This window comes from Mustela putorius, unplaced genomic scaffold (assembly GCF_011764305.1).
Source record: "Mustela putorius furo isolate JIRA1106 unplaced genomic scaffold, ASM1176430v1.1 tig00001012_pilon_pilon_pilon, whole genome shotgun sequence".
NCBI classification, from domain to species: Eukaryota; Metazoa; Chordata; class Mammalia; order Carnivora; family Mustelidae; genus Mustela; species Mustela putorius.
This window is the reverse complement of record NW_025421531.1, coordinates 1,923,132-1,951,125: the sequence shown is the minus strand read 5'-3', so window position 1 is coordinate 1,951,125 and position 27,994 is coordinate 1,923,132. Positions and strand designations below refer to the sequence as shown.

At 36.9% G+C, this 27,994-nt stretch overlaps 1 protein-coding gene across 1 annotated transcript; it reads left to right on the top strand.

Moving 5' to 3' along the window:
- Nucleotides 1-351: 351 nt before the first annotated feature.
- On the top strand, nt 352-27,688 carry CFHR5 (complement factor H related 5). The gene is made up of 10 exons (XM_004756195.3): nt 352-530; nt 3,515-3,712; nt 4,799-4,975; nt 10,893-11,069; nt 12,375-12,557; nt 13,014-13,193; nt 14,583-14,759; nt 22,769-22,951; nt 25,874-26,056; nt 27,298-27,688. Exons 1-10 carry the CDS (start codon nt 473-475, stop codon nt 27,492-27,494), a joined length of 1,713 nt encoding a protein of 570 aa, XP_004756252.1. The 5' UTR covers nt 352-472; the 3' UTR covers nt 27,495-27,688.
- The last annotated feature ends 306 nt before the right edge of the window (nt 27,689-27,994 follow it).

Sequence of the window (27,994 nt, the reverse complement as noted above, 5' to 3'; positions counted from 1 at the left end):
ATTCTTAGTGCCAGTTTGAAGAGGAATTTATAATAACTAAAGCTGGACATGGCTTTAGAATGAGGACGGACGAGCTACACTTGGTTGCCTTCTGAAACAGTTGACCTCCTGGCTATCGAGGAGAGAGACAAGAGCTTCATTTCTCCTCCCCAGGGGTCCATTTCTGAATGCTTCAAATTCAGAAACTTTGTGACGGCAGCAAGGAAGTTGCAAACCTATTATCCTGCTCAAATAAATATCAATAGGGGAATTTAGAGTCTTGATGTGAGAACACGAATAAGACACTATTTAGTTTTTTTCACATGACCCTCTGTGAACTTTGGTATTTACCAAAGCTATTTCATTACAACAGCTTCCTGGCAGTGCCCTGAAATTCAAAAGTCATGCATGTCACCCCAAATGAAAGCAGGACTTGGAGCAACACCACTGCTGTTGGGCCATTTCTAAACATATGTGCTTGGGATAATCTGCCATGCTGCTTTTAATTAATGTCATTCTAATCTTCTGGATTTCTACTGCTGGGGTGCAAGGTAAGTTGAATACATGAGAGCAGATCTGAATATTTAGTTCCTCTTTCATATGTTGGGTGTGTGTATGTGTGTGTATATGTGTGTGTGTAAATATGTTTTAAAATGAATAAATAGGGGCACCTGGGTGGCTCAGTGGGTTAAAGCCTCTGCCTTCGGCTTAGGTCATGATCCCAGGGTCCTGGGATGGAACCCTGTATCAGGTTCTCTGCTCGGCAGGGAGCCTGCTTCCTCCTCTCTCTCTGCCTGCCTCTGCCTGCTTGTGATCTCTGTCTGTCAAATAAATAAATAAAATCTTAAAAAAAATAAAATGGATAAATAGGTAAGAACATTTTGAATAAAGTCTTATGATTTCTTTTTTTGGTCTTATGATTTATTTTATCAAAATGTTTTCTAATATGAAATTAAGAGAAAATAGAATGAAATTATTTTCTCTGTCCTCTAAGTTCCCAAGTGTGAAAGCCACCAAATACAACATTTGGAGAGGAATTACAGGATGAAAAAGCTACATATAATGATGTCCAAAGGGTCCAGTACCAGTGTATTTCTCCATAAATTCTGCAATGCCACTGGCCAGGAAAAGGATCCCAAGAAAATCTGGAAATTTTTGCATTTTCATAGATTTGCTAATTTTAAGTATTATTAAACTAGGAACATCCTTTTTCAATCTAACTGTCATTTAACAAAGGGAAATCTCTTTTAGTAAAACAGTACAGTATATTCTAATTTTTGTGAATAATAAACCAGTGAGATGTTAGTAAGTTTTTTTTTTTTGTTGTTGTTGTTATTTGCTTTTTCTGAGCTCTTCAGTAAAGGTCAAAAGTGAAAAGAAATTGTCCATCCTTTGTTTATTAAAACTAGAAACCACATCTTACAATATTTTAAAAACTGTCTCATCTTATTTCATGTTGAGATAAAAATCATCATATCCAAATAATGGAAAACAAACCTCTAACAAGATCCAGGATGGCTGATTAGACCACAGGTAGAAGTGAAATTTCAGTCCTGCCTTTTATTGTTTGATTTCCAGAAGGGGTGTATTTTGCTATTTTGTTACTTGCTAATTTTTACATCTAATAGACATTCTTTGGGGGAAGTTTCTCTTTAATCCTAACATGAGAGAAAAATAGGAACAATACAAATGCTTTACTTTTAAGAGCCACCCTCATAAAAGTTATAAAACCTCCTTTCTATGGACTTGAAACTCCTTTTGTTTGATACTACTTTTAGCATTGAGATAGACTCACAGGAGAGCAATTAGCAGATAGGGATAAAAGTCCAACAGGCATTGCTTCGTCTCAATCAGAAATACCAAATTCTCTGGTTAGACTGGACGACCGTCTCACTGAAGAACTGTCTGGATGGGTGGATAGGTGTATTTGATTTTTTTTTTTAATCTGTGTATCTGGTATAGATTGTTTTAAACATCTGTTAGCAATGACATTAAGAGAGGATTTTGAAATGGGCAAAAAGCAGAGGAAAATAAGTATAAAAGTTGAGAATGATAAGTAGACTTTTTCCAACCCCTGACCTAGAAAAAGATACTCAAACTTCACACTCATCTCCCGGAGAACCGTCAAGTGAAGATCCATCCAGAAGTTGTGTAGATATTAAATGACCTCCAAGTCTGTGTTGGACTAATAAGGCTTAGAGTCCTGTGAACAACTGGCCCCAGAGCAAAAACAGCATGTTATATAAAAACCCTGTTTGCTTGCCATGGTGAAATACTGATTGAGCACTGGATTAGGCTGTATCCTGCAGCAAGGAAGCTCAAAAAAAAAAAAAAAAGAAAAGAAAAGAAAAGAAAAGAAAAAAAGAAAAGAAAACTCTGTGCTCCACCATAGCTTTGAGTGTCGTTGGAGGAAAGCAAAATGTGTTAATAAGTAAACAGATTGCAAGACTATGTGTCCATGTACATTTGTTGTGGGGTGTGTGTGTGTGTGTGTGTGTGTGTGTATGTGTGTAGAAGGGTATGGCTCTATTTCATAGGAAAGGTAGTCATGAGCTTTTATCAGAATGTAGAGACGGGAGTCATCATCTCTTCCTTTTGGAGGGGGTGACTGGCTAAAGGAGGTCTGCCAAAAGAGGTTAAGGTTGAAAGCTAGCCCATTGCTGTGCACACAATGAATATCTTTGCTCAATGTGACAGAATGAGCATTGAAGGATAGGTAGAAGAGGGACAATCGGAGAATGGAAGGGATATTTTTCTGGATAACAAAGTGAGGTAGAAATGGATGGAAATCAAAGGCTGTAATTTGAGGGGAGGGCAAGGCTTATCTGGAAAAAAGAATTATGGGAGGTGCGACTCTCAATGTTATAAGGGTCTTTTTTTCCTGCACGTTCTCCAAAACTACCACGGGTCAAATTGTAAACAGATAAGTTAGCTCAGGTTTTGCAGGTTAAATGTCATGGGAATCACTTTTGTGCCACATGCAAAGTCACCTCTAGACAAATGCACGAGAGAATTTCCCGAGGTAATTGGTGAGCTGAATTTTTGGAAGTTGTTTTCTTTACTCACATAAGGAGAAAACAAAACTTCTTCATCCTCACGGCACCAGGAAAAACCAGACAGCACTGAGACTGAATCAGAACAGAGAAAGGAAAGGCCCCAGGGAGCCCACACGATGCTGTTCCTACCTGGCAGCCCGTAGTGTGGACCCAAGCCCGCCGCTGCCTGCTCCCTTCTGCCGATGCTCATAGATAGATGGTTGTGTGGGATTTTCTTCTCAAAGTTACTGCGGAAAAGATTTTTATTCCACGTGACTCCAAACATAAATTTCATGTTCATTGACAATGGCTTTTCAAATACTCTCGTACTCTTAATTCGAGATCGTTTTTTTGTTCTTGATGATGAGTACACTGGAAGGCATGTAGAGTAGAGGAAACTGAGCTGCATGGCAGAAAAAAAAATCAAAAAGGTGATTAAAATATGACTTAATGATTCACTGATGTGGGTTAATTCTTCAGTTTTGTTTCATTTTTCCCAGCCTCTTCCTACTGTAATTACCCAAAAATAAACCACGGAATTATATATGGTAGAGAGCGCTCAGAGGAACATTCCCTGGTTCCTGTTGGGGAAATTTATTATTATTCTTGTGAATATAATTTTGCATCTCCTTCACGATCCTTTTGGACTCGCATCATCTGCACAGAGGAAGGATGGTCACCAACACCCAGGTGTCTCGGTGAGTAAATATCTTGCACAGCAGATGTGGCTGAACCATTCGGTAGTTAGACGCGGCCGAGATATCTCGGCAGACGGTCCCAGGGATCAGGATTAGCCAGCGAAGATGAGAAACGCAGTCCTTTCTTGAGAGGCCTTTTCTGAAAAGCAAATGAAGAATAAATATGTGAAGTTTCTTGTGTTACCTAGAAGTGCTTTATGTATTTTAATTTTAAAAACTGAAGATTTATATATTTGACATTAATATGTATTTCCTAATATTTGTTTGGTATCAGCCTGGGCATATTTTTCCTTTAAAACAAATCTTTTTGCATTCTATTTTGAAACTTGCCATTCTTTTGAATATTGCAAAGATCGTATGAGTGTAAATATTTTCACTTTCATATTTTCCATAAAACACGTCTTTTGTTCTTACAGTGATCTCTCTATTAATCCTTTAGTGAATGTGAAGATCAGACTCAGGAGGGACTGGGTATATTAACCAAAAAGCAGTGGGGGGAGGGCGTCTGGTGCTCAGTCTGTTAAGCACCTGATGCTTAAATTTGGCTCAGGTCATGATCTCAGGGTCATGAGACACAGCCCGGGCTGGGCTCTGAGCTCATGGAGGAGTCCGCTGGTCCCTCTCCCTCCGCCCTCTCCTCCCACCCCCACCCCCTGCTCCGTCTCTCTCAAATAAATAAGTAAAATCTTAAAAAAAAAAGAAAAAAGAAGAAAAACAATGGGAGGCAGAAAATACGTGCCAACAAAGGAGACAGTAATGGTCTTTCTTGTTCTGTAAGCAACATTTATGAGAAGAGAGAAATGGATATATTAAAATCTAATTTTGTACCTCGAGAAGTTTATAGAAACAAAATATTTTTTTGTAAAAACCATAAAACGGAATGAAATGTCAATTTACATTTCATACATGGAAGTAATGTATCTATAGGAGCATGATCAGAATTCTTTAGAAATTTTGTTTTCATACCTGATTTCAGTTTTGTTGTTGTTGTTTTTAAATCAGTTGTTGTTGTTGTTTTTAAATCAGTTGTTGCTGTTGTTTTTAAATCAGTTCCATCTTGTACATTAAACAATCTTTGGTCCTTAGGACAGTGTTTCTTTCCTTCTGTGGAAAATGGTCATTCTGCATCTTCAGGAAAAACACACCTGGAAGGTGACAGCGTACAAATTGTCTGTGATGTTGGCTACAGCCTTCCTCATAATAGTGACACCATTTCATGTTTGCAAGACGGCTGGTCTTTTCCTCCCAAATGCAGTACCACCAGTAAGTAAAATGCTGCCCTGTCACATCCTGACATATGATGTGATTTAAAAAAATATATATCTGTTGTCAGGAGCTATGTGTAGGTTTCATTGCTGGCTTTTATGCTTATGCATTTGTTTTTCAGTTCCAGTTGAGTCTGATGGATATACAAAAATCATACTTTGCCTGTCTACACAAATCCAGTGCATGCAATACATAGAAATGTTAGATAATACAAAGGTTTTGAAGGCAGTCCCTTTATGTTAAAGGAACACCCATTTATTGCTTACAGGAAAATTATCATGTTAGTTGGAAATAAACTTTACTTAAAACTGGAGTGTCAAACTGAAAAGAGACTTTTTAAGTGACCATAAGTCCAATCGTAGTTAAAATGTCTTATGACCAAGAGAGTTTTATACAGTTCTTTTATGGGTGCGTGTTAAATGTACAGGCTTAATTCAGTAAGCACTCAGTTTCTTTGTTTAAAATATTTTGTACCTGTGAGTGTTATGTTTATTTGTCTGTGGCTTAGAATGTGGAAAACTACTCCTTAAGAAACTGTACAAGACGATGGCCTCTCCTAGGCCTGTGTGAACGCTTGGGATTCTTCATCTTTGCAACTCGCTGGCAATCATTCTTAAGGCAGTTTCGTGGAGTTCCAGCCGAGGCTTGCAGAGTTTAGTACTCAACCAAAGACACAAGAACACTCTTAAGAAAACTTCTCTGGCTCTACCTCCTCCTAGTACCCTCTTTGTTACTCTGCCCTGTAAATTCTAGCCGTTCTAACCACCATGGTCCCCCATACTATCATCTTCCTTGCTCTTCTCAGTTCAGGAAGAACCCTGGACCCTCTGTGGCTTCTCCCTGCCCCCCTCTACCCCCCAAATACAGTCTGGAAATTACTCTCCTAGTAAAAAGCTGAAACAGTCATAGACTGTTATTTGGGGTTTGGGTGGGTGTCCCCCCCCCCTTTTTTTTTATCATCACAGACTTGCACTGGGCAATTTCCAGTTTTTTAGAGCTGTTTTGTACAGTCTTCTAACATTTTTTTCTGATAGAAATGTATGCTGAGGGCGCCTGGGTGGCTCAGTGGTTAAGCCGCTGCCTTCGGCTCAGGTCATGATCTCAGGGTCCTGGGATCGAGTCCCGCATCGGGCTCTCTGCTCAGCAGGGAGCCTGCTTCCTCCTCTCTCTCTCTCTGCCTGCCTCTCTGCCTACTAGTGATTTCTCTCTGTCAAATAAATAAATAAAATCTTAAAAAAAAAAAAAGAAATATATGCTGATACCAGCTAAACTATCTTATCAGGAAATGAAGTCTTCTGATATGCTTTTTTTTTTTTTTTAAAGATTTTATTTATTTATTTGACAGACAGAGATCACAAGTAGGCAGAGAGGCAGGCAGAGAGAGAGGAGGAAGCAGGCTCCCTGCTGAGCAGAGAGCCTGATGCGGGGCTCGATCCCAGGACCCTGGGATCATGACCTGAGCCGAAGGCAGAGGCTTTAACCCAATAAGCCACCCAGGTGCCCCATTTCTGATAAGCTTTTTGAAATAATTGATTCCAGAACTCATTATTTAAATTTAAACTTCTAGAAAATAGAGTCTTTTTAAAGCAATGAATTAAAATACTCAGTTCCCAGTTGGGCCACAATCTCTTTCAATTACAAGGGGCTTACACATGACCAATACTTGCAGAAGAATAATAAAAGAAGACATTTAGTGACTTCCGACCTGAAATGTCCCGTGGTTGAACAGGTCTCGTAATTTTTAAGGCTTTAGTTATGCTATAACCATTTCATTGTCATCTTCATCTCGAGAATCATCTCTCTTCATTTTGTGGGATAATGGCAGTTGTCAGACCACCAATTGTATTGTAGCGACCTGACAACTCAGTTTGACCAGTGGTAACGCACACAAGCTGTCTCCTGTGTATATTTTGTGAGACTCTATTAGCCCTTGAGAAATTCTGTGTATCCAAAGTTGGGTGTTGGTTGAAGAACACCACAGAAAGTCAATGACATTTCAGGGCAACTGGAATCTAGCACAGGTTCTGAGGAAAGTCACCTCTGTGACCATGAGTACATGATCACCCTTTTGAGCTAAGTTTACTGATCCACAACATGAGTATGTTAAACTTTCTAGGTAACAATGATTAAAATACAACCATTTTTCTTTAAATCCCTAAATTGTTTTTACCTGTGGTGGAAGCTCTTATTTTCTGCCAACTGTGTTAGATTTATGGACAAATATTTAGTGAGAAATGGCTTTTAACAAGAATTAGAGTATCAAGGGAAGAGATAAGGACTGGATAACAAAATGGTAGAGATTCCAAAAAATGAAAAAACAGGAGGAATACAGGAAAAGAATAGAGAAAAAATAAATATCTAGAACAAGAGTTCTAAATTTTTTCTGAAGCTTGCACACCTTTTGTTCCCCAAAATAAGCTGTGGGAAAACTGATAAAATCATTAATCACTTCATTAAATCAATCATGATATACACATACATTTGAATTTTGTGGCAATGTTAATGACATTGTAAATCACGCGTCTTAAAAAATGTATTGGCTTTATTCTTAATGCTTAATTCTTAATGTCTTAAAAAGAAAACCATCCATACTGTTCATATTTAAGCAGCTTCAAGTCTTTAGGAAAGTAATATGCAAGTAAATTAAATTTTCAATTTTAGTAATTTATGTATATGTATATATTTACAGGTATACATAGACATATATATTTATGTAGTAGAATACTTAAGTATATCTAAAAATAGTTTCATTTATTTAGGATTATCATTTATATATAAGGAAAATGTACATAAAATCAATTTTTACTAAATTATTAATAATATTTTCTAATGTACATAAAATCAATTTTTAGTAAATTATTCATAATATTTTCTAAAAGATAATTTGTGAATTGGTGCGTAATGATTAAAGGTTTTTGTCCACTTGTTGTGTGCTTGGGATAACATTAGGAATAAGACCCTGATTTTAAATATGCCTTCAAGTCTTAAGATGTGTCAGTACTAGCACATGCCAGAAATAAAGGTAAGAGCATATGGTTTAACCTCAGTGATGAGTTGGACTATGAATGCCATGATGGATATAAAACAGAGATGGGAGCACCCCGCGTCTATAGGATGAGGTGACAATGGCTGGTCCCATGTTGCCCACAGGCTACGGTAAGTACTGTTTCTTCTAGGAAACGAAAGCAATTCTGAATGTATTTTTTTTTAGTAGACTCTATTGAAAGATGTTTCCTAATGAACAATCATCAAAATTTAAGGTGTCCCCAAACAGCTTTAAGAGACCAATGTTAAATAATGATTTAATAACAGATCTTTGAAAAGCTACTTAGCTCATCCAAAATAATGTTGTTTATATGCCACATGCATTGTAATATTTACAAACAAGGTGAACGCTGTTTTAAAGGTACCTTGAATGCATGCTGCCAAATAATTCAAAACTAAGCAAACTCACCAAAGTTATAGTTTGCTATGCCTGCTACAGCAACTTTAGATATTATGCTCCTGGATTTTCATCCTTTTCCTTGTCATTTGATTATAAATTCACAATTTATGGTCAGAGACTTGAGGCACCTGGATGGCTCAGTCAATAAAGCATCTGCCTTCAGCTCAGGTCTTGATCTCAGGATCCTGGGATCGAGTCCCATGATGGGCTCCCTGTTCAGCAGGGTGTCTGCTTCTCCTTTTACCTCTGTGCGTGTGCTCTCTCTCTTTCTCAAATAAATAAAACTTAGAAAGAAATTTATAGTCAGAAACTTGTATCCCATTTGTTTATTTTAGAGCAGTTTGGGATTTCATGGCACAACTGAGGGGGAGTGACAGAGATGTATCCCTTGGCCCATACATGCAATACAGTCTGTCCCAATATCAACTTGACCGACCAGCCATATTTGTACAATTGACGAACAGTCTGACACATCGTAATCACCCAAAGTCTATAGTTTACATTACAGTCCATTCTTGGTGTTGCACAGTCTTTGACATAAACGCTGCACAGATGCCTTCAAGTTATGCCAAATCATACCCTTCCTTAAATATGACTGTACATTTTCCCCCATATATATTAGTTTTCTGCCGCTACTGTAACAAATTACCACAAACGTAATTGCTTAAAACAGTGCACACTTATTATCTTACAGTTCTGGAGGTCAAAAGTCCTAAAATCAAGATGTTGAATTACAGTTCCTTCTGGAGGTTCTAGGAAAGAATCTGTCTCTGCCTTTTATAGCTTCTCAAAGCCCTTTGCGTTTCTCGACTCACCGCCCTCCCTTACACCGCTTCAACCTCTGCTTCTGTGGTCATACGTCCTACTTTGATCCTGATACCTCTGCTCCCTTTTGTAAGAACCCTTGTGATTATACTGGGTCCACTCCCATACAAATAATTTAAATTAATCTCTCCATCTCAAGGTCTTTAACTTAATTGGAACTACAAAGTCTGTTTTTCCAAGGAAGGTAACATATTTGCGTGTTTCATGGATTAGGATGTGGATATTTTGGGGAGGCCATTGTTCTATCTCTAATACCATGTAATAACCATACTTGAATAAATCAGTTGGAAAATCCTACATCAGCCAAGATTGATCCTTTTCTTTCTTTTTTTTTTTCAAGATCAATTATTTTTAAAAGAGCTTTTATTTTTTTTTTTTGCAGTTGGATTAGAAAGGGAATATAAATAACAAATAAAGAATTGTCATGCAAAACTACTGGAAAAAAATACAGAGATACAGGTGTGCAGCTCTTCCTAAAGCTGAGTGAGTCACATTTCAAGGGGATATGTAAAAACTGTTATTAAACTATTAAATTGTCAGTAACAATGCATAAAACTGGCTAGTTTAAATAATATTTCTGAGATTTAGTTAGAAATATTTCATCATATTTTAGTGATATATGCTTGGTTTATTCAGAGTATTTGTCTCGCATGTCATTTATATTTTCTTTTTTTAAAATAGATTTTATTTATTTATTTGAGAGGGAGAGAATGAGCAGGGGGGAGGGACAGAGAGAGAGAGGAAGAAGCAGACTTCTCACTGTGGAGGGGGGAGCCCAATGTGGGTTTCCATCCCAGGACCTGAGATCATGACCTGAACCGAAGGCAGATGCTTTATTTACTGAGCCACCAGGTGCCCCTGTCATTCATATTTTCACATGTGAATTTCAATATCAAATTTTATAAATGAACCACAAATAACAGATTAAATGAGAAAAATACACCTATATATTTATATAGGTATCCATTTTTACTTAAATCAGAAGGTATTCATACTGCATTGGTTTTTAGAAAAATATTAGAGATGAGGTTGGGTATAATGGAAAGATTTCGAACACCCAGAAGGCAGCTTGGCCACGTGTTTCTGAAAAAGTCCACATACTAAATACAGTTCCCCTAGTAAAATTAGGAATTATTTGCTTTTTAATGTTCCCTCCTACTTAAAATGTACTAGACATAATTCTTATTTGGACCATTTCAGTTACTCACTTTTTAAACATACCTATTATTTAATTAAATATGTTGCATTTTAATTGTTATTACTTGAAAAACTGATTTTCACATGATCTGTGAAAACTGTTCATATGCTGTTTTATGGACAAATAAAAGTTATTAAACTTATATGGTTAAATAAATAAATAAAATAATTTCCTTGATAAGTGATTGCTCGGGACTTACTTATTACAATACCGAGGAGATTGTCATACAAAATTTTACCTTTCTGTTCAACCCTAATTTCTCTAAAGGGGCTTACACTTATTTGTTGGGTGTACGTAATTAGAGGTTTTTTTTTTTTTTTTTTTTTTTTTTTTTAAGGTGAGATTATACATGCTCCTGTGTATGAAGCCCCCTGCTACTTAATAGCATATATTAAATTTAATATTACAATGATTATTTCAACATACTTATTTTTATTTCATTTTAGATATAGAATGCCTTCTTCCAGTTTTAAAACCAAATATAGATGTTTACCCAAAAAAAGCAATATACAATGCTGGAGATGTCTTGGAATTTTCCTGTGAAGGAGGACTTAGAAGAGTTGGACCAGATTCAATTCAATGCTATCACTTTGGATGGTCACCTAATTTTCCAACATGCAAAGGTCAACATTTATTTTAGAACTGATGAAACAACTTATATCAATTTATATTAATGTCTATATATTATTTTATTGGTCTTTATATATATAATCTGACAAACTGTAAAAACATGGTAATGATATTTTAACTGAGATGGAGAAGAGGTGCTGGGCCATCAATTAGTTATGTTTCCTTTAACAAGGGAGTAATTCTACCTCTGTTATGATATATGTAATGGAGTTTTACAGATAAAAATTTAGGTGCCAGAATGGGGAAGTGTTAGGAATTTTTCCCCAAACTCAATAAAAAAATTATGCTTTAAAAAATATTGCATGGGCTTTCTTATATTTTATTAAGTAATCAAGAAGTAATCAAATAAAAATATGAATTATTCAGTATAAACCAATGATTTGTTACTTGCTTCAGATGACCTTACTTTTAAAAAATATTTGATAAAATTATTTTATATATATGTATAGATATTAATTAATAAAACAATATGCAATAACATACTTTATATTTATTTATCTATATTTATATTATACCATATATTTGATAAGTACTTACTTCTATATGATATCCAGATTATCGAACTACTTTAAAATCCTTAGGGCACAATTAATATCCTGGTTATAATAACCTGTAAAATATTGGGGGTTGGGGCAATCAGTATATTTACATATAGAAAAAATATAGGATGGCATTAAAAATTATTGTTAATTTAAAGAAATACAATAAGGTGTTTCGTATATGCAGGTCAATACCCTATTTCTTAGATAGGTATTCTGAAAAATTTTTATGTCTATCATTTACTTTAAATTATTTTGGGGGCACCTGGGTGGCTCAGTTGGGGTAAGTGTCTGTCTTCCATTCAGGTCATGATCCCAGTGGGATCCAGCATAGTGTCAGGCTCCTCATTCAATGGCGTGTCTGTTTCTCCCTCTGCCCCTCCTCCTAATTGTGCCCCTCCTCATTTTGTGCACATGCTCTCTCTCTCAAATAAATAAGTAAAATCTTAAATAAATAAATAAATAACTTCACAAAAAAGGTAAGTAATTTGGGCAACATGTAACATTCATATATATCTAGGTGGTCAGTATATGTATCCATTTTTCTTTAATTTGTTCAGAATTGTTTATAATAAAAAGCCTACATTTGAGAAAAAAGAGTACTCAGGACACTATGCACACTGTAAAAAGAAAACCTGAAGAAAAAAAGGAACGTAGCATTAATGTAATTTAGTTCTAGGTCAACCAGAACAGTAATATTATATTTTGTCAGAGTCCTAAGATTCTTTAAGCATTACTTAAATAGTTTCTTTATGATAGGGCAAGTACAGTCATGCGGCCAACCTCCTCAGGTCCTGAATAGTAAAATAAAGGGGATAAGGAAAGCCGTATATGAACACGGCGAGACGGTGGAATATGAATGCCCTCCCTACTTTCTACTGACGGGGCCTGCGAAAATACAGTGCATCGATGGAGAATGGACAAATGTACCCACTTGCGTTGGTAAATAGATGCTAATATTTAAGCAGAATGGTTTAAACTTCGCACTTATATATAAATACGTACATAAAAAATATTTAAAATATTTTATTTATTTCTTTAATTTTATTTTTTCAGTTTTCCAAGATTCGTTGTTTATGCACCACACCCAGTGCTCCATGCAATACGTGCCCTCCTTAATACCCACCACCAGGCTCACCCAACCTGCCATCCCTCTCCCCTCCAAAACCCTCAGTTTGTTTCTCAGAGTCCACAGTCTCTCATGGTTTGTCTTCCCCTCCGATTTCCCCCAATTCATTTTCCTTTCCTTCTCCTGATGTCCTCCATGTTATTCCTTATGCTCCGCAAGTAAGTGAAACCATATGATAACTGACTCTCTCTGATTGACTTGTTTCACTCAGCATAACATGGATTTAAATATTTTTAAAAGTAAGCATATCTTTTATTACATTCTCTTAGGACAAGTTAAAGCATGTGGCCCTGTACCTCACCTTGAGAATGGCTATGCCCAGTTCTCTATTCTTCCCTTCCAACATGGTGTTTCTGTGGAGCTGAATTGCAGAGATACATATACAATGATTGGAAATAATGTAATTACCTGTATTGATGGAACGTGGACTGAACTTCCTACGTGTGTTGGTGAGAATACGTTTCCTACTTGTGTATTTGATTGTTTACAATTTTTAAAATCAATAGATATGTTTAGAACAGCACATGCCAATCCCATCATCTATTAAATATTTAGGATATAAGACCCTAAATTCTTCACCCCTAATTACTTAAGAAACTGAATTGTTAAAGATTTCCTTTGATCTCTGTACACTGTGCAAGACTGTAGAGATGCTAAGGGCTCTGTGAACCAAGAGAGTCTGGGACTTCTACTTCAGAGTAACAGTGGATGCTGTTCTCCTATGTGCTATGTCCAGCAATCCCAATATAGTCAAGTCTTTAATTTTAAGCTTTAACGACTAGCAGATTCTTTGCTGCTATTCTTCAAGACTCTAAAGTAGAAAATTCAAAACCACTCTTTTCCATCATATCTTAGATTTTTGGATTATCAGCTAGCTTCCCCACTCCTGGGGATGACAACTGTAGCTGTGGCAGATACCCGGTCACTGCCCACTCATGATGACCTGCAGGGAAGGAATATGTTGCATCCTCAAGAGCCTGGACTTAGTTATAAAAAGGTGTAAATTATATACGTTCGTGGCCAACAGCTTTTATATAAGGAGAACACAGATATCCAATCACTAGGATCACATAGTGTAAATTTATAAATAGGGATTATTGGAGAAAAACACATAAAGGGAGAGAGGTAGCAGAGCAGTCTATGTCTTGTTATCACATCCTTTGACACCCTCAGGAAAGGTTCCGCAATGATCTATATATGTATGGACAATTGGGAAGAATTATAACAATAAAATCTACTTAGACTAGCAAATGGCCCATTGCAAATTATTGTCTGACTGTTGTATCAGGGTGTTCTTCCTTTGAGCCTACTCTGACTTATTGAGTCAGAGTCTTAACTAAGCTTCTGAAATGTGGGAGTAATTGAACCTCAAGAGACGTCCAGATTTTCCTCTCTTAAGACTGTACTTCCCACAGACTTAGTCATGCATCACCTCTTTTTATTATTGAAATGCTTTGACAACATTTATTTAACATAATTTAGTGGAAAACAATCACATGTGTATGTCTCTTTGTGCCTTTCAAAATTAGGCTGAATGACGTTTCATAAGGACTTCCTCGAGTCAAGACCCTGGACCAGATTAACCCCTCTTGCTCTTCCATTTCCCAAAAGACTTCATCATGTTTTTCTGTCATTAAAAATGGAATACAGATTTTTGTTTCCTTTTCCCTTTTTCAGCATAGTCTGTGCAATGAAATTAAGACTAGCTTTGTGCGATATTGCTTGAAGTCATCCAACATAATTTAATTACGCCATTAATATGTCAGAAGTTTTATTGAAATAATTGCTAGTTTCTGCTCAATATTCTTATCATGTATGAATATTTTTCTTTTTTATAGAAACAGACCAACTTAAAGGGTGTAGCAGACCAAAATTTCATCTAGGAATACGGATAAGACCAACTCTGAGTCAATATAATCATAGTACCAGATTATATTACAATTGTCTTCCGAGGTTCAAACGCATGCAATCAATCTGCATCAATGGGAAATGGTATCCTGAACCAAACTGCATAGGTAAGGTTTGTTTTAAAAACTCTGTAGATGGGGTACCTGGGTGGCTCCGTGGGTTGGGCCTCTGCCTTTGGCTTGGGTCATGGTCTCAGGGTCCTGGGATTGAGCCCCGCGTCGGGCTCTCTGCTCGGCGGGGAGCCTGCTTCCCCCTCTTTCTCTGCCAGCCTCTCTGCCTGCTTGTGCTCTCTCTCTCTGTCAAATAAATAAATAAATTCTTTAAAAAAAATTTTGTTGACCTCATTATATCTTTATCAGAAAATTTCTCTTGTGATTAGTATGTTTTTATTTTTTGTTTTTTTAAATTTTATTTATATATTAGAGAGAGAGAGAGAGAGAGACAGAGTGCGTGTGAACAAGAAAGCACAAGCAGGGGGAGCAGGAAAGGGGGAGGAAGAAGCAGACTTCCCACTGAGCAGGGAACCTGGTGTGGGGCTTGATCTCAGGACCCTGAGATCATGACCTGAGCAGAAGGCAGAGGCTTAACCCCCTGTGTCACCCAGGTGCCCCAATTAGTATGTTTTTAAATTATTTATTGTGATGTGTAACTTTTAAAAAAGATTTTATTTATTTATTTGAGAGAGAGAGCACAAGTAGGAAGGAGAGGCAGAGGGAGAAGGAGAAGCAGACTCCCTGCCGAGCAGGGAGATTGATGCGGGGCTCTCTCCCAGGACCCCGAGATCATGACCTGAACTGAAGGCAGACACTCAAACTAATGAGCTACCCATATGCCCCATTATGTAATTTTTAAGTTGATGGTGAAGTTTGACACTCAGAACACTATTTTCAGACAAATATTATCATTTAAAAACCCTGGCCTGATGGAGTAAGCCCATTTTAACTCTATTACAATTTCTAGAAATCATAAAAGAAAAAAGAGAACTGTAAAAACAGAACAAAAACTTAGTCTTCAGTGACATTAGGAAGAAACTAAAACCCAAATGACATCGTGAAGGATAACTAACAAATACTATAAATTCTGGACCAAAAGTAGAAAGTAGGGAAGAAAATTATCTGATTAAGAAATTATTGGGACACCTGGGTGGCTCAGTTGGTTAAGCCGCTGCCTTTGGCTCAGGTCATGATCCCAGTGCCCTGGGATTGAGTCCCACATCGGGCTCCTTGCTCCGCAGGGTGCCTGCTTCTCCCTCTGACTGCCTGCCACTCTGTCTGCCTGTGCTCACTCTCGCTCTCTCTCTCTGACAAATAAATAAATAAAATCTTAAAAAAAAAAAAAAAGAAATTATTTTCCTGGGGCGCCTGGGTGGCTCAGTGGGTTAAAGCCTCTGCCTTCAGCTTAGGTCACGATCCCAGGACCCTGGGATCAATCCCCACATTGGGCTCTCTGCTCAGCAGGGAGCCTGCTTCCTCTCCTCTCTGACTGCCTCTCTGCCTACTTGTGATCTCTGTCTGTCAAATAAATAAAATCTTAAAAAAAAAAAAAAAAAAGAAATTATTTTCCTAAGATTAAATCTCACATTCCTCAAAGGTTTATTTTCAAATTATTTGAGAAACAGGACTATAAATTAGAAACATTTATAAAATGGGCACCATTTTAAATTAAAATAAACCAGATATAGAACTTACAGAGAAATCAAAATAAAATAGAGAAAATAGAGTAGACTTCAGACTTCTCACCAACAATATAAGAAGTAAGAATAAACACAGTAATATCTCCAAAGGGCTTAAAGGAAATAATTGGCAACCAATTGTTCTCTATACCAAAATTCCTTATTATTACATATGATTATGATGATTACAAAATAAAGAAATTTTTAAACATAGAAAAGACCAAGAGAATTTACCACTCAAAATCATCCTTTGATAGGATGAAACAATCCCACCTTGTTTCATAAAATGAAACAAGGTGGGATTGGGAGGGAGACAAACCATAAGAGACTCTTAATCTCTCAGAACGAACTGAGGCTTGCAAGGGGGTGGGGTAGGGAGAGGGTGGTTGGGTTATGGACACTGGGGAAGGTATGTTCTATGGTGAGTGCTGTGAAGTGTAAACCTGGAGATTCACAGACTTGTATCCCTGGGTCTAATAATACATTATATGTTAATTAAAAAAAAAAAAGAGCGACCTTAAAAAAAAAATCATCCTTTGAAAGAAGTCATATAAAATATATACCAATCAGCAAGATGAAGTATTAGTTCTTAATTAATACTTAATTAATTAGGAATTGTGAGTAAAACATAGAAAATGTTAAATTTAAGTAAACAATAATTTCAAGAAGGTAAGGTAGCTAATTTTTAAAAAGTAAGTAAAATGTTTTTATTTTTATTAAATTTCTTTATTCAATATAATTTTATTCTTATATAAGGAAAAAATATTGTTCTGAGAATTTCAAGAATTATAAAGCCTGGGACGCCTGGGTGGCTCAGTTGGTTAAGCAGCTGCCTTCGGCTCAGGTCATGATCCCAGCATCCTGGGATCAAGTCCCACATCGGGCTCCTTGCTCGGCGGGGAGCCTGCTTCTCCCTCTGCCTCTGCCTGCCATTCTGTCTGCCTGTGCTCGCTCTCTACCCCCCCTCTGATAGATGAATAAAATCTTAAAAAAAAAAAAAAAATTATAAAGCCTTTTCCATGCCCATGGAATGTTTACTTAAATTACTTACTGTGCATTAAATAATTCTTACAAGTTTCAAATACTAATACCTATTGATCACTTTCTATAACCACAGAGAAATAATATTTAAAATAATAACATTTATCTACTCCCCTACCCTTCATTTTGTGAAATAGTTCTCTTCCAAATGACTTGATAAATAGTAAAAACTACATAATAATTGTAAGAACATGTGGTAAAACCTATGAAATGCAACCTAAAATTTGGAGTGACATTCATAGTCTTAAAAAAATAAGCTTGGAGATATCTATCTATCTATCTCCCCAAAAGCTAAGAAAAGTAAACTCCAAATAGTAGGAGGTAAATAATAAAAGTCAAAGCAGTGTGAATGAAATAGAATATTTTACTTATGGCTGATCCATGAAATAATACTAATTTTGGAAAAGATTAATAAGCAGATCTTCTAATCAATTCTACTCTAGTCAAGAAGAATAGTGGGCAGGTCCAAATAGACATTTCTATAACCAAAAAGCAGACAAAAATACAAATATAGGAAAAATAATATAAGAATACAATTTTGAAAATAAAGAAATTAAAAACATAATTGAAAAGGAAAACACTATGAAAAGGGCATTTACAGATCTTGGGAGAATGCTGTTTCTGGAGATTACCCTTATCCAGGGATTGGCCTTGACAAAGGATGTTGCCTTGACAAAACTCTACCAGCCCTCAATTTGGAGTCCATTTCTCCATTAGAGTTATTTCACTCCCCACAGTTGACTTTTCTGGGAGAGCCCTTTTAAGGCAACCCACAGCTAGCTTTTTCCCATGGGTTCAATTCTAGCCACTAAGATTTGGAAATGGAGAGAATCACCAGTGCAGCTATGTCTTTTAGGCGTTTTATCAGACAGACCACTTCAGTTAATCTTAAATTTTACCTGGGTCAGAGACTATTCCCTGGACCATTAATTCCATGGAAAAAACAGATGTTTAGAAGCTTCCTGTTTTTACTTGGCTTAAGTTGAATGGGAGTTCCCCCTTCTCTCTCCTGTGATGTAACATGCAGACAGCACTTTTTAAAGAAACCTTCACTACTGGCTCCTTAAAACTCATTTCTTTTGCATCTCAAGAATATCTGTAATACTATTTTAAAGATGACAGAGTATATTTTATAATCTCTTGGCATGTGTTATAAAAGTTTCTATCATCTCACTTTTTTATTTTATATTTTATTTTATCTTGTTTTATTTTTTGGTGGGGGGGAGAGCACAGCTGGCATAGAGTAGGGGGAGGGGCAGAGGGAGAGAGAGAATCCCATGCAGACTCCGTGCTGAGCACGGAGCCTGACCTGGGGCTCCATTTCAGGATGCTGATCAGGATAATGACCTGAGCTGTAATCAAGAGTCAGCCACCCAACTGACCGAGCTGCCTGGGTGCCTCTATTATCTTACTTTACATCTTGCTATAATTGAATTTGGAAGACCAGGCAAAGGAAATAAGAGTATTCTTTTAATGCTCTGTGTTGTATATGCAAACATATATGGTCTCAAAACATCATAGTCCATGAAAAAAGCAAGTTGCCTTACAATATGCTATAGCATAGCCCTTATAAATGCTAAAAAAATAAATTCACAGACACTAATAATATATTAAATATAGATTCATATGTATGTGTTGAGAGTAGAAAATAAAAACTGGAAATTAAACACATTTGGTAGGGTAGAAGGAAAAATGATGAAATAAGCAGGGTTATAAAAGTAACTTTATACATCTGTAGAATTTAGTTTCTTTTATTAAGAAAAGGAAGAAGATAACGTTACTTATACTCTGAAAATGAGAAAAAATCAAGATAAACTATAAAATTATAGTTTAAACAAAAAGTCTATCAGAGAGCTAAGAAAAAAATTAGTGAAATTCCAGAAATTTCTCTCCAAGGAAAAAAGAAAGTCACGTTGCTGCTTTCATCCTTCCTGGAATGGTGAGAGGGTGAGAAACCTACAAGAAAAATAAACATAAATAAAATAGTAGAGTTTTTAAAGAATATTATAAGTGGAATGAAGGCTAGCATGACTTAAAATTTCTAAGAGATCAGAAACAAACAAACAAACAAACATGTGTCAGTCTTTTCCAAGTATCCTGATAACATCTGATGTTAAGGCAAGAAAATCGAAATAAAGCATCCAGAAAGTCTGTCTCTCCCCAGTCTTAATGCTGAGATAACTTCAGATTGCTCACCTGTCTTCCCCTTGAGTTCTCTTTGGAGTCCCGAGTTCCCTTTCCAAACCATATTTCTTGATCAGTTTTTCATCTTGGCAAAATCTACACAAAAAAGTCTTGGGAGAAAGAGAATGTGATTATTGTTTTATTGCTACTTAAAAATCCCAGAATTTTTTGTGTAATTTTTTTTTCACTTCCTGACAGGTCCTTTCTCCTTTTGAGTCTACTCATACCTTTATCTCCATTTGGGGAGAAAAGGTATTTTCTGCCAAATGACAAAAAAATATGCTGCCACTCTCATTCCCTATGATGCTTTATGTTTGTCTGAGAGAGCTACTCAAGTGACTTTGGGAAAAACATACTTGCCTATGTGGAGAAGCAGCAGCTTTTAAAATTATACCTCAGTGGCCTTTCATTCATTAGCCTTATTATCATATCTTTTACATTAATAAATATTCTTCATGGTTGATTTAACATTAGAGCCTAAATATGTTTTTATATTAGATAAGGCAGTATGTAATGTTCCATTATGTACTGTACATAATGTTCCATTGCCTGTTGCCAGATTACTGATAGTTTTTAATACTAAAAACACTATATAAAATTTATAGAACACATTAGCAGTGGTATTTAGAATCCCCCAATTACACAATATGAGTTAGATAAAAATAATAAAAAATTTGATTTATTGTATCAACTTGATTTTCTTTTTTTTAAATTTATTTTTTATTTAATTTCGACATGACAGTATTCATTATTTTTTCACCACACCCAGTGCTCCATGCAATCCGTGCCCTCTATAATATCCACCACCTGGTACCCCGACCTCCCCCCTCCCCCGCCAATTCAAACCCCTCAGATTGTTTTTTAGAGTCCATAGTCTACATAGTAAAGCCCCATCCATCTGCTGAATGTGCCTGGTCTTCTTTTCATGTGCTTCCCATAGCTTGTCCTCTAGCCTGTGAATCAGACTTTATTAACTGAAAATTTACAATAACAGTAATACCAGGCTAATCTTTTTAAAAAAAAATTACACATTTATTTTAGAGAGAGAGCACAAGTGGGAGGGGCAGAGGGAAATGGAGAGAAGATCCCAGGCCAACTCTGTGTTGAGTTTGGAGCCTGATGTGGGGCTTGATCTCAGGACCCTGAGATCATGACCTAAATCAAAATCGAAGTGCCTTCACTCACCCTGTAAGGGCCTATTCAGCCAGAGCAGCATCACCCCAGTTGAACTGCCATTTTGTTGTAAAACTTAAATTGACCTTGCCCTCCCCTCCCCCAGGGGAACTTATTTAAAAGCAAGTCTGGGAAACCAGTCCCACCTAACAAAGTCCAAATACAAGGGTGGATCAGGCCAGGTGGAGGTATTCAATCAGTGGGGCGCATACTGTCTCCTACCAAGGAGTATGGGCCCCAGCCTTTGGGCACCTCTTGGGCACCAATTCTTAACTAGGTGATAGGCTGATTCAAATGTCTACTAGGGTAAATTGTAATTCAATTGGTCACCTAGCAACACTGTGGAGTTTCCTGTGTGTGTTACAATCTCATCGGCCACCTGTGTGTGGCCAGGCCCAACCACATGGCCTTTGCTCTATAAAAGTTAGTTTGGAAAGCAGGGAAGGGTCATCCTCTCTATAAGGGGTGGCCCCGACCGGTCTCTTTGATGGTCGGTCTGATTCCTGATGCTTGGTATGAAATAAAGCTTTGCTTGACCTTCGCTTTGTATCAGTCTCGCTCCTTTAATCAGGGACCCATTATTGGGGTACCCAATTTTGGGGGGACCCAACAACCCCAAGGTCAGGCTAAAATGTCAGGCTAATCTTCATTTTCTTTTGAAGGGTGAGTTATTAAGCCAAAACAGTTCATGAAAGACCAGCCTTATTAAAGGTTGACTGGAATAATGATGCCACTGGAATTAAATTCTTTTATGTCACATATTTCTCAAACCAACAAATAAATAGGGCAAGTCATATAGAACATAGGCATGAGTTGTCCCACCTCCCAGACACCCCTCTAGTTTTTCACAGAAATAATTTTTGCTTAGAGGATTTGCAGCATATAATTCTAGTGTGTACATCTTCCCTTGAAAAAAATAAACAACAACTAATGAAAATTCAGGTTTCAGAGACTATGTGTGTATTTTGGCTGAATTTAGATCTTAGATTCTATTTTAAGATAATTTTTGAAATTTTTACTCTATTGTCATATTTTTAAATGTAATTAAACAAAAGATACTAGCTCATTCTTCTATCTTGGTTTTAAAAGAAAACAGTATAGTGGGAATTTAAAACTATCTAACAACTTATTTTTAATTATTTTGAAGGGAATTGCCACTAGACAGCAACACCTATTCTGGAAAAAAAAAAACGAGCTGAAGGAGAACACTTTATCAGCCTAGGTCAGGAGGTGGGATGTGGCTCAGATAATGAAATTTTAGCGCCAAATTGGCCATTTAAAAATTTTTCCCTTAGAATAAACTAAACCATCAAAATGAAGTTCATTCCTACTCAAACAGAGGTGTTCTAATTACATCAATTGCCAGTCATTGTCATGTTTAGAACAAAAGGCAAATCATGAAAATCTTTCATTGAGGTCAAGGGTTAGGTTATTAGGGGAAGTCTTCATTGGTTTTATCATTACTATTACCATTTTAATTTTTTGGTTTTAACTTGTTTGAATCACACATACATAACTTTTAAATCATATGAGTTAGCTAGAAAAAATGTAAAAAGGTTAATTTGAAAATTATATAAGAGTACTGATGGAATAATGAATAGGAAATAGAAGGGAATACCAGAGAAATTTTAATCCAGTGGTTATAGCACAAAAGTGCTTTACAAACCATAAACTATGTTAAGATAAAGTATATTTGGGGCACCTGGGTGGCTCAGTGGGTTAAGCCTTTGCCTTCAGATTAGGTCATGATCTCAAGGTCCTGGGATGGAGCCCCACATCCGGCTCTCTGCTCATTGGGGAGCCAGCTTCCCCTCTCTCTACTTTTCTGCCTACTTGTGATCTCTGTCTGTCAAATAAATAAATAAATCTTTTAAAAAAGATAAAGTATATTCGTTACTATAGCATCATATGTATACACACACACACACACACACATCCCGAGGGAGTTACTAGTTATTGGATGTTCCACTATACTGAAATATTATCTTGTTGAGATGTTTTCCTTAGCTTTTGTTAGTGAAATAATTAAATTCCAAACTTTTTTAGGAAAATGGAGAGAATTGTGCCCACCTCCACCTCAGATACCTAATGCTCAGAAAATGCTAACCACAGTGAATTATCGGAATAAAGCAAAAGTAGCCATTCTCTGCAAAGAAAATTATCTACTTCATGGACCAAGAGAAATTGTGTGTATAGATGGACAATGGCAGTCCTTACCACAATGTATTGGTTAGTAGTTCATTTCTAATGCTACTTAAAAAGTGTTTTCTAATCTCCTTTGTTTTATCTAAAGAACAGGAAAAAGAACTTGTGATTTATTTATTGCACTTATTATTCTAAAGCATTAAATTGTCATCTAGTTATCCAGTTCTGTGACTTTCAAAAACTGTTCCTCTATGAAGTACTTGCAACAGTGGCCACAGAAGAAACAAGTTTGAGATCTCTACTGGATACCCACTTCTATTAAGTACATTTACTTGACAGGTGTATAATGGACAATACAGAAATGGTCAGGGCTAAGATGTAAATTTGGCAACCGTAAGTATATAGAATATCTAAAGCTATAGGACTGGATGGGACCACATAGAGAATTCAAATGACTAAATAAGAGAGACGGTCAAAGTGACAGCCTTGGCGACTCTCCATTATTAGGGATCTGGGAAATGAGAAGCAGCCAGATAGAGTTGTGGAAGAGAAACAAGGGAAGGCTGATAAAATGATTCTAGGACACAATTACATTGTGTGTGTGTGTGTGTGTGTGTGTGTGTGTGTGTGTGTGTGTGTAGGGGATTCCCCCACATCCAACAAGCAAGTCTTGGACACCTGTTGGGTGTCCTTACAATTTACCTAAGTTCTGACACTGTCTTATCCACCCAGAGACAGCTTCAGATATGACAGGTTAAAAAATGCCCTCTTAGAAGACTACTTCTTATACCCCCACTTCAGAGGCCAGTTCCATGTCTAGGCTGCCATCTGTGTCTTTGACTGACTGGCTATATACATCAGAGGTTCCCACAACCCCTCTCCGCGAGTTTGATTAATTTGCTAAAGTGACTCACAGAACTCAGAGAAATGTTTTACTTACTAGATTATGGGTTTATTATAAAAAGACGTAACTCAGGAACAGCCAGATGGAAGAGATGTATAAGGCAAGGTATGGGGAAAAAGCAAGAACTTCCATGCTCTCTCCAGCCCACACTTTCCCCCCACATTTCCACAAGATCACCACCCCAGAAACATCAGAACCACGTCCTTTTGGAGTTTTATGGAGGTTTCATTACATAGGCAGATTGATTAAAACTTTAGCCATTGGTGATTGATTCAAACCTCCAGTCCCTCCAGAAAGTTCCACCTTCTAATCACATGGTTAGTTCTCCTCACAACCACCCTATCCTCGGGTTACCTTTGAGTTTTCCAAAATTCATCTCATTGACATAACAAAAGACACATGTACTGCTCTCATCACTTGGGCAATCCCGAGGGCTTTAGGACCTCTGGGCCAGCAATGGGGAGAAAAACCAAATATTTATCATAAATTACATTACCAGAGCTGGTGTCCTAGAAGCAATGCCAAGGAATATCATTCAACAGGACAGTGAACATGTCAGAGACTACCTAGAATGAGACAAATTGACTGATGGCTGAACAATGAATTTAGCTACCTAAAGTAATTGGTAACTTTGCTTAGTTACTTCAGTAGGGGGGAATACTTATTTGCAGTGTGTTCAGGAGAGGATGTGAGGTGATTAAGTCAGACCAGGGAGGCTAGGAAACAAGTAGTTTTGCTCTCATAGGCATAGGGAAATGAGGCAGTAACTAGATGGGGTTGGGGGGGTAGGTATGGATAAAAGGAAATTTTACCTTACTCAGTGTGACATTTTCAGCATGTTTGTATATTGGTGAATGATTTGACAGGTAAGGAGAAATTGATAATACAGACAAAAGGGGACAATTCATGGAGTAGGGTCTTTGCTGAATTTAAAGGGGAAGGAATCTAATGCTCACATGAAAGAGTTAGTCTAAGAAAAATGCAGAACTAGTAACTCAGTGAAACAAGAGGTAGAAGAAATTTGGGATAAGAGTATTTATTTGGCCATTTTTTATCTATATCTTTGGTGATGTATGGGAAGAGAAATCAGTACAATGGAATGTATCCCCGCCATTCCTTTTTTTCTTTTTTTTTTTTTTTAAGATTTATTTATTTATTTGAGAGAGAGAGAGAGTGAGCAGAGGAAGGTGCAGAGGGAGAGGGAGAGAGAATCTTCAGCAGACTCCTCACAGAGCGTGGGGCCCAGTGTGGGGCTCAATCTCACAACCCTGAAATCATGACCTAAGCAGAAATCAAGAGTCAGGTTAACCAATTGAACCACCCAATTGCTCCTGTTCCCCAGCCATTCTTTTTAAAAAAGATTTTATTTATTTACTTGAAAGAGAGAGAAATGAGAGAGAGCACGAGAGTGGGGTGAGGGGCAGAAGGAGAAGCAGACACCCCGCTGAGCAGGGAGCCTGATGTGGGACTCGATCCCTGGACTCTGGCATCATGACCTGGGCTGAAGGCAGACACCTGACTGACTCAGCCACACAGGTGCCCCATCCCAGCTACTCTTAAAATGAAATTCAAACATTTATTGACAGAGAAAGATGCTGTGTTATTATTTGGAATCAGAAAACAAATGGAAAATAGTATGTCAATAATTTATTTCAGTAGAACTATGAATTTATGATTATGTACTGATCATAAAATATTTGCATAAAATAACAGTAGTCCCAGAGAATAGAAGTGGAAAGGGAGTTTTTTATTTTTACCTTTCTTGTTTAAATAAATTTTTTATGAAGATGATGGACAGTAGACCAGATAAGATTTACTTATCTGTTCCTTTTGCTTTAAATAAAAACTATTTTTAATACTTATACTTGCATGTCCTTATAATACATATATATTTAATACTTCAGTATATTTTACTTTAGGGTAAAAAGAACCACTATAATAGTTTTGGCTATCAGGTTGTATTATCAAAATTATATAATCAGATACTTGAGCTCTCAGACATCATATAAGACATGGAAGATAGAATATAAGGAGATTTATTTGTACTATTTTAAACTACATGTTGGTTTTCTCTCAACCCATAAATGTTGTTTACTTTCCAGAGGCCACACTATATTGCGGTCCCCCTCCACTTGTTAGCAATGGAGACATCACCTCATTCCCATTATCAGTATATCCTCCAGGATCAACAGTCCAGTACCGTTGTCAGTCTTTCTATGAGCTTCAGGGCTCCATAGAGGTAGCATGCAGAAATGGACAGTGGTCAGAACCACCAAGATGCCTAGGTGAGTTCTTCATGTTCTCCTGGAATCTGATATTTGTTATTCATAGTAAACTTTTCATGGACTAATTTCATAGGATGACTTCTACTTCAATTGAATTGAGCTGAAAACCTGCCTGACATTGATCAAGCCATTTGGCAAGTATTTGGAGGAGTTAGGACCAGCATCCTGGTCCCAAATTTCATGTATTCAAGCCTGATGCTTTGGTGGCTTCTCATTTCATGTCTACAGAAAAGTAAGGGAGGAAAAAAAGTCAGCCTCTCCTTAACAGTACAAGGACTGGTCTGTCACATGTCATCAACAAAATACTTGGTAATGTATCTTACAATCTCCTGGGCTTTGGCAAATCTAGGGAAGTTCCTTATGGTTGCCACTGCCTCGGATGGCTCCTCCCATTTGACCTTGGACTTACTTCACCAACTCTGAACAAGTCCCATATCAGAGATGATGGGCTATGGAGAACACGCTGCTAGTAGGGACAGGGTGTACTATTTACTCAGGGGGATGCTACCTCCAAGAACGCTGAATTTAAAAAAGTAGTGGACTCTGATCATGGGGGAAAGTAACACTTCTCTTTTACAGAAATCAAGGTTTCATAAAAGTCACGAACCATCAATAATTAGTTTGTGGAGAAAGAATGCTAAATAAATAATATAATAGCTCATTGATAGTTACCTTCAAGAATATACTAAGTGAATACTTAAAGAGATGACTGGTTTTTATATATATTGTTGCTTTCTTCAGCCAACTTTCTGTACTGTAGATGGAAATAAACTTATTTTTACTAATAAGATGTTAATATATTCATGTGCTCACACTGTGCACATTTTGGAAACAATGTAAAAGAGAATCCTGAGTTGGGAAAGGAGGGTGAATGAATAACATTGACCCTAATAGAACATTTTAATTTAATCCTATTGGTATGTGGCATTTAGGTATATAATGCATAAGAATTAAGAGCACAAGGTCTGAAGTCAAACTGCCAGTTTCCATATTCTGACTCAAAACACTCACTCAGTTGCATGACCTTGGAAAACTTATTCAACCTTTCTGAGCCCCTTTCCCTCTTATGTAGCCCAGGGGAAGGATATGTAGTATTTAGAGAAAATGCATACAAAATACTGAGAACAGTATCTGGCAAACTCAATAAACAGTCGTTTTAATATTCATTCATAATTTTATTTAATTCTTGGAAAGGAAAATTTATATTATTAAGAATTTATTTTTATTATTTCTTCTTTCAGATGCCTGTATAATTTCTGAAGTTAACATGAACAAAAATAATATACAGTTAAGATGGAAAGACATCAGAAAACTTTATGTGAAAACAGGTGATTTTGTTGAATTTGACTGTAAATGGCCGTTTAAAGCAAAGACATCAAATGAATCTTTTCGGATTGTCTGTCAGGAAGGGAAATTTGAATACCCCATGTGTGAATGAACCCAGCGTAGTTCCGTTGAATATAATTTTAAAAGGTAGTTGTACATGGGGCGCTTGGGCAACTCAGTGGGTTAAACGTCTGCTTTCCGCTCAGGTCATGATTTCAGTGTCCTGGGATCGAGTCCCGCATCAGGCTCTCTGCTCAGCGGGGAGTCTGCTTCTCCCTCTGCCCTTCATCCTGCTTGTGCTCCTTCTCTCTCTCTCTCAAATAAACAAATAAAATCTTAAAAAAGGTAATCCTACATGTATACGTATGCATTCTTTTCTATACTTTATTCTTTCAAGTGTTGTTTATCTCCGTCTTACTTTGAACTTGGATTTTCAGAGGTTCATAAGTTTAGAAGCTGAGAGCAGTGCTTCGGGTATTAGGAGGACTACATTATACCTGGGTAAATCTTAGCACTGGGTCCCCTGTTTGTGCAGTACCCACAAAAAGTGAGCATGGGCCTCAATTCAGTTAATTCCCTCTAACCTCTTCCAACTGTCTAAAATTTATAAGA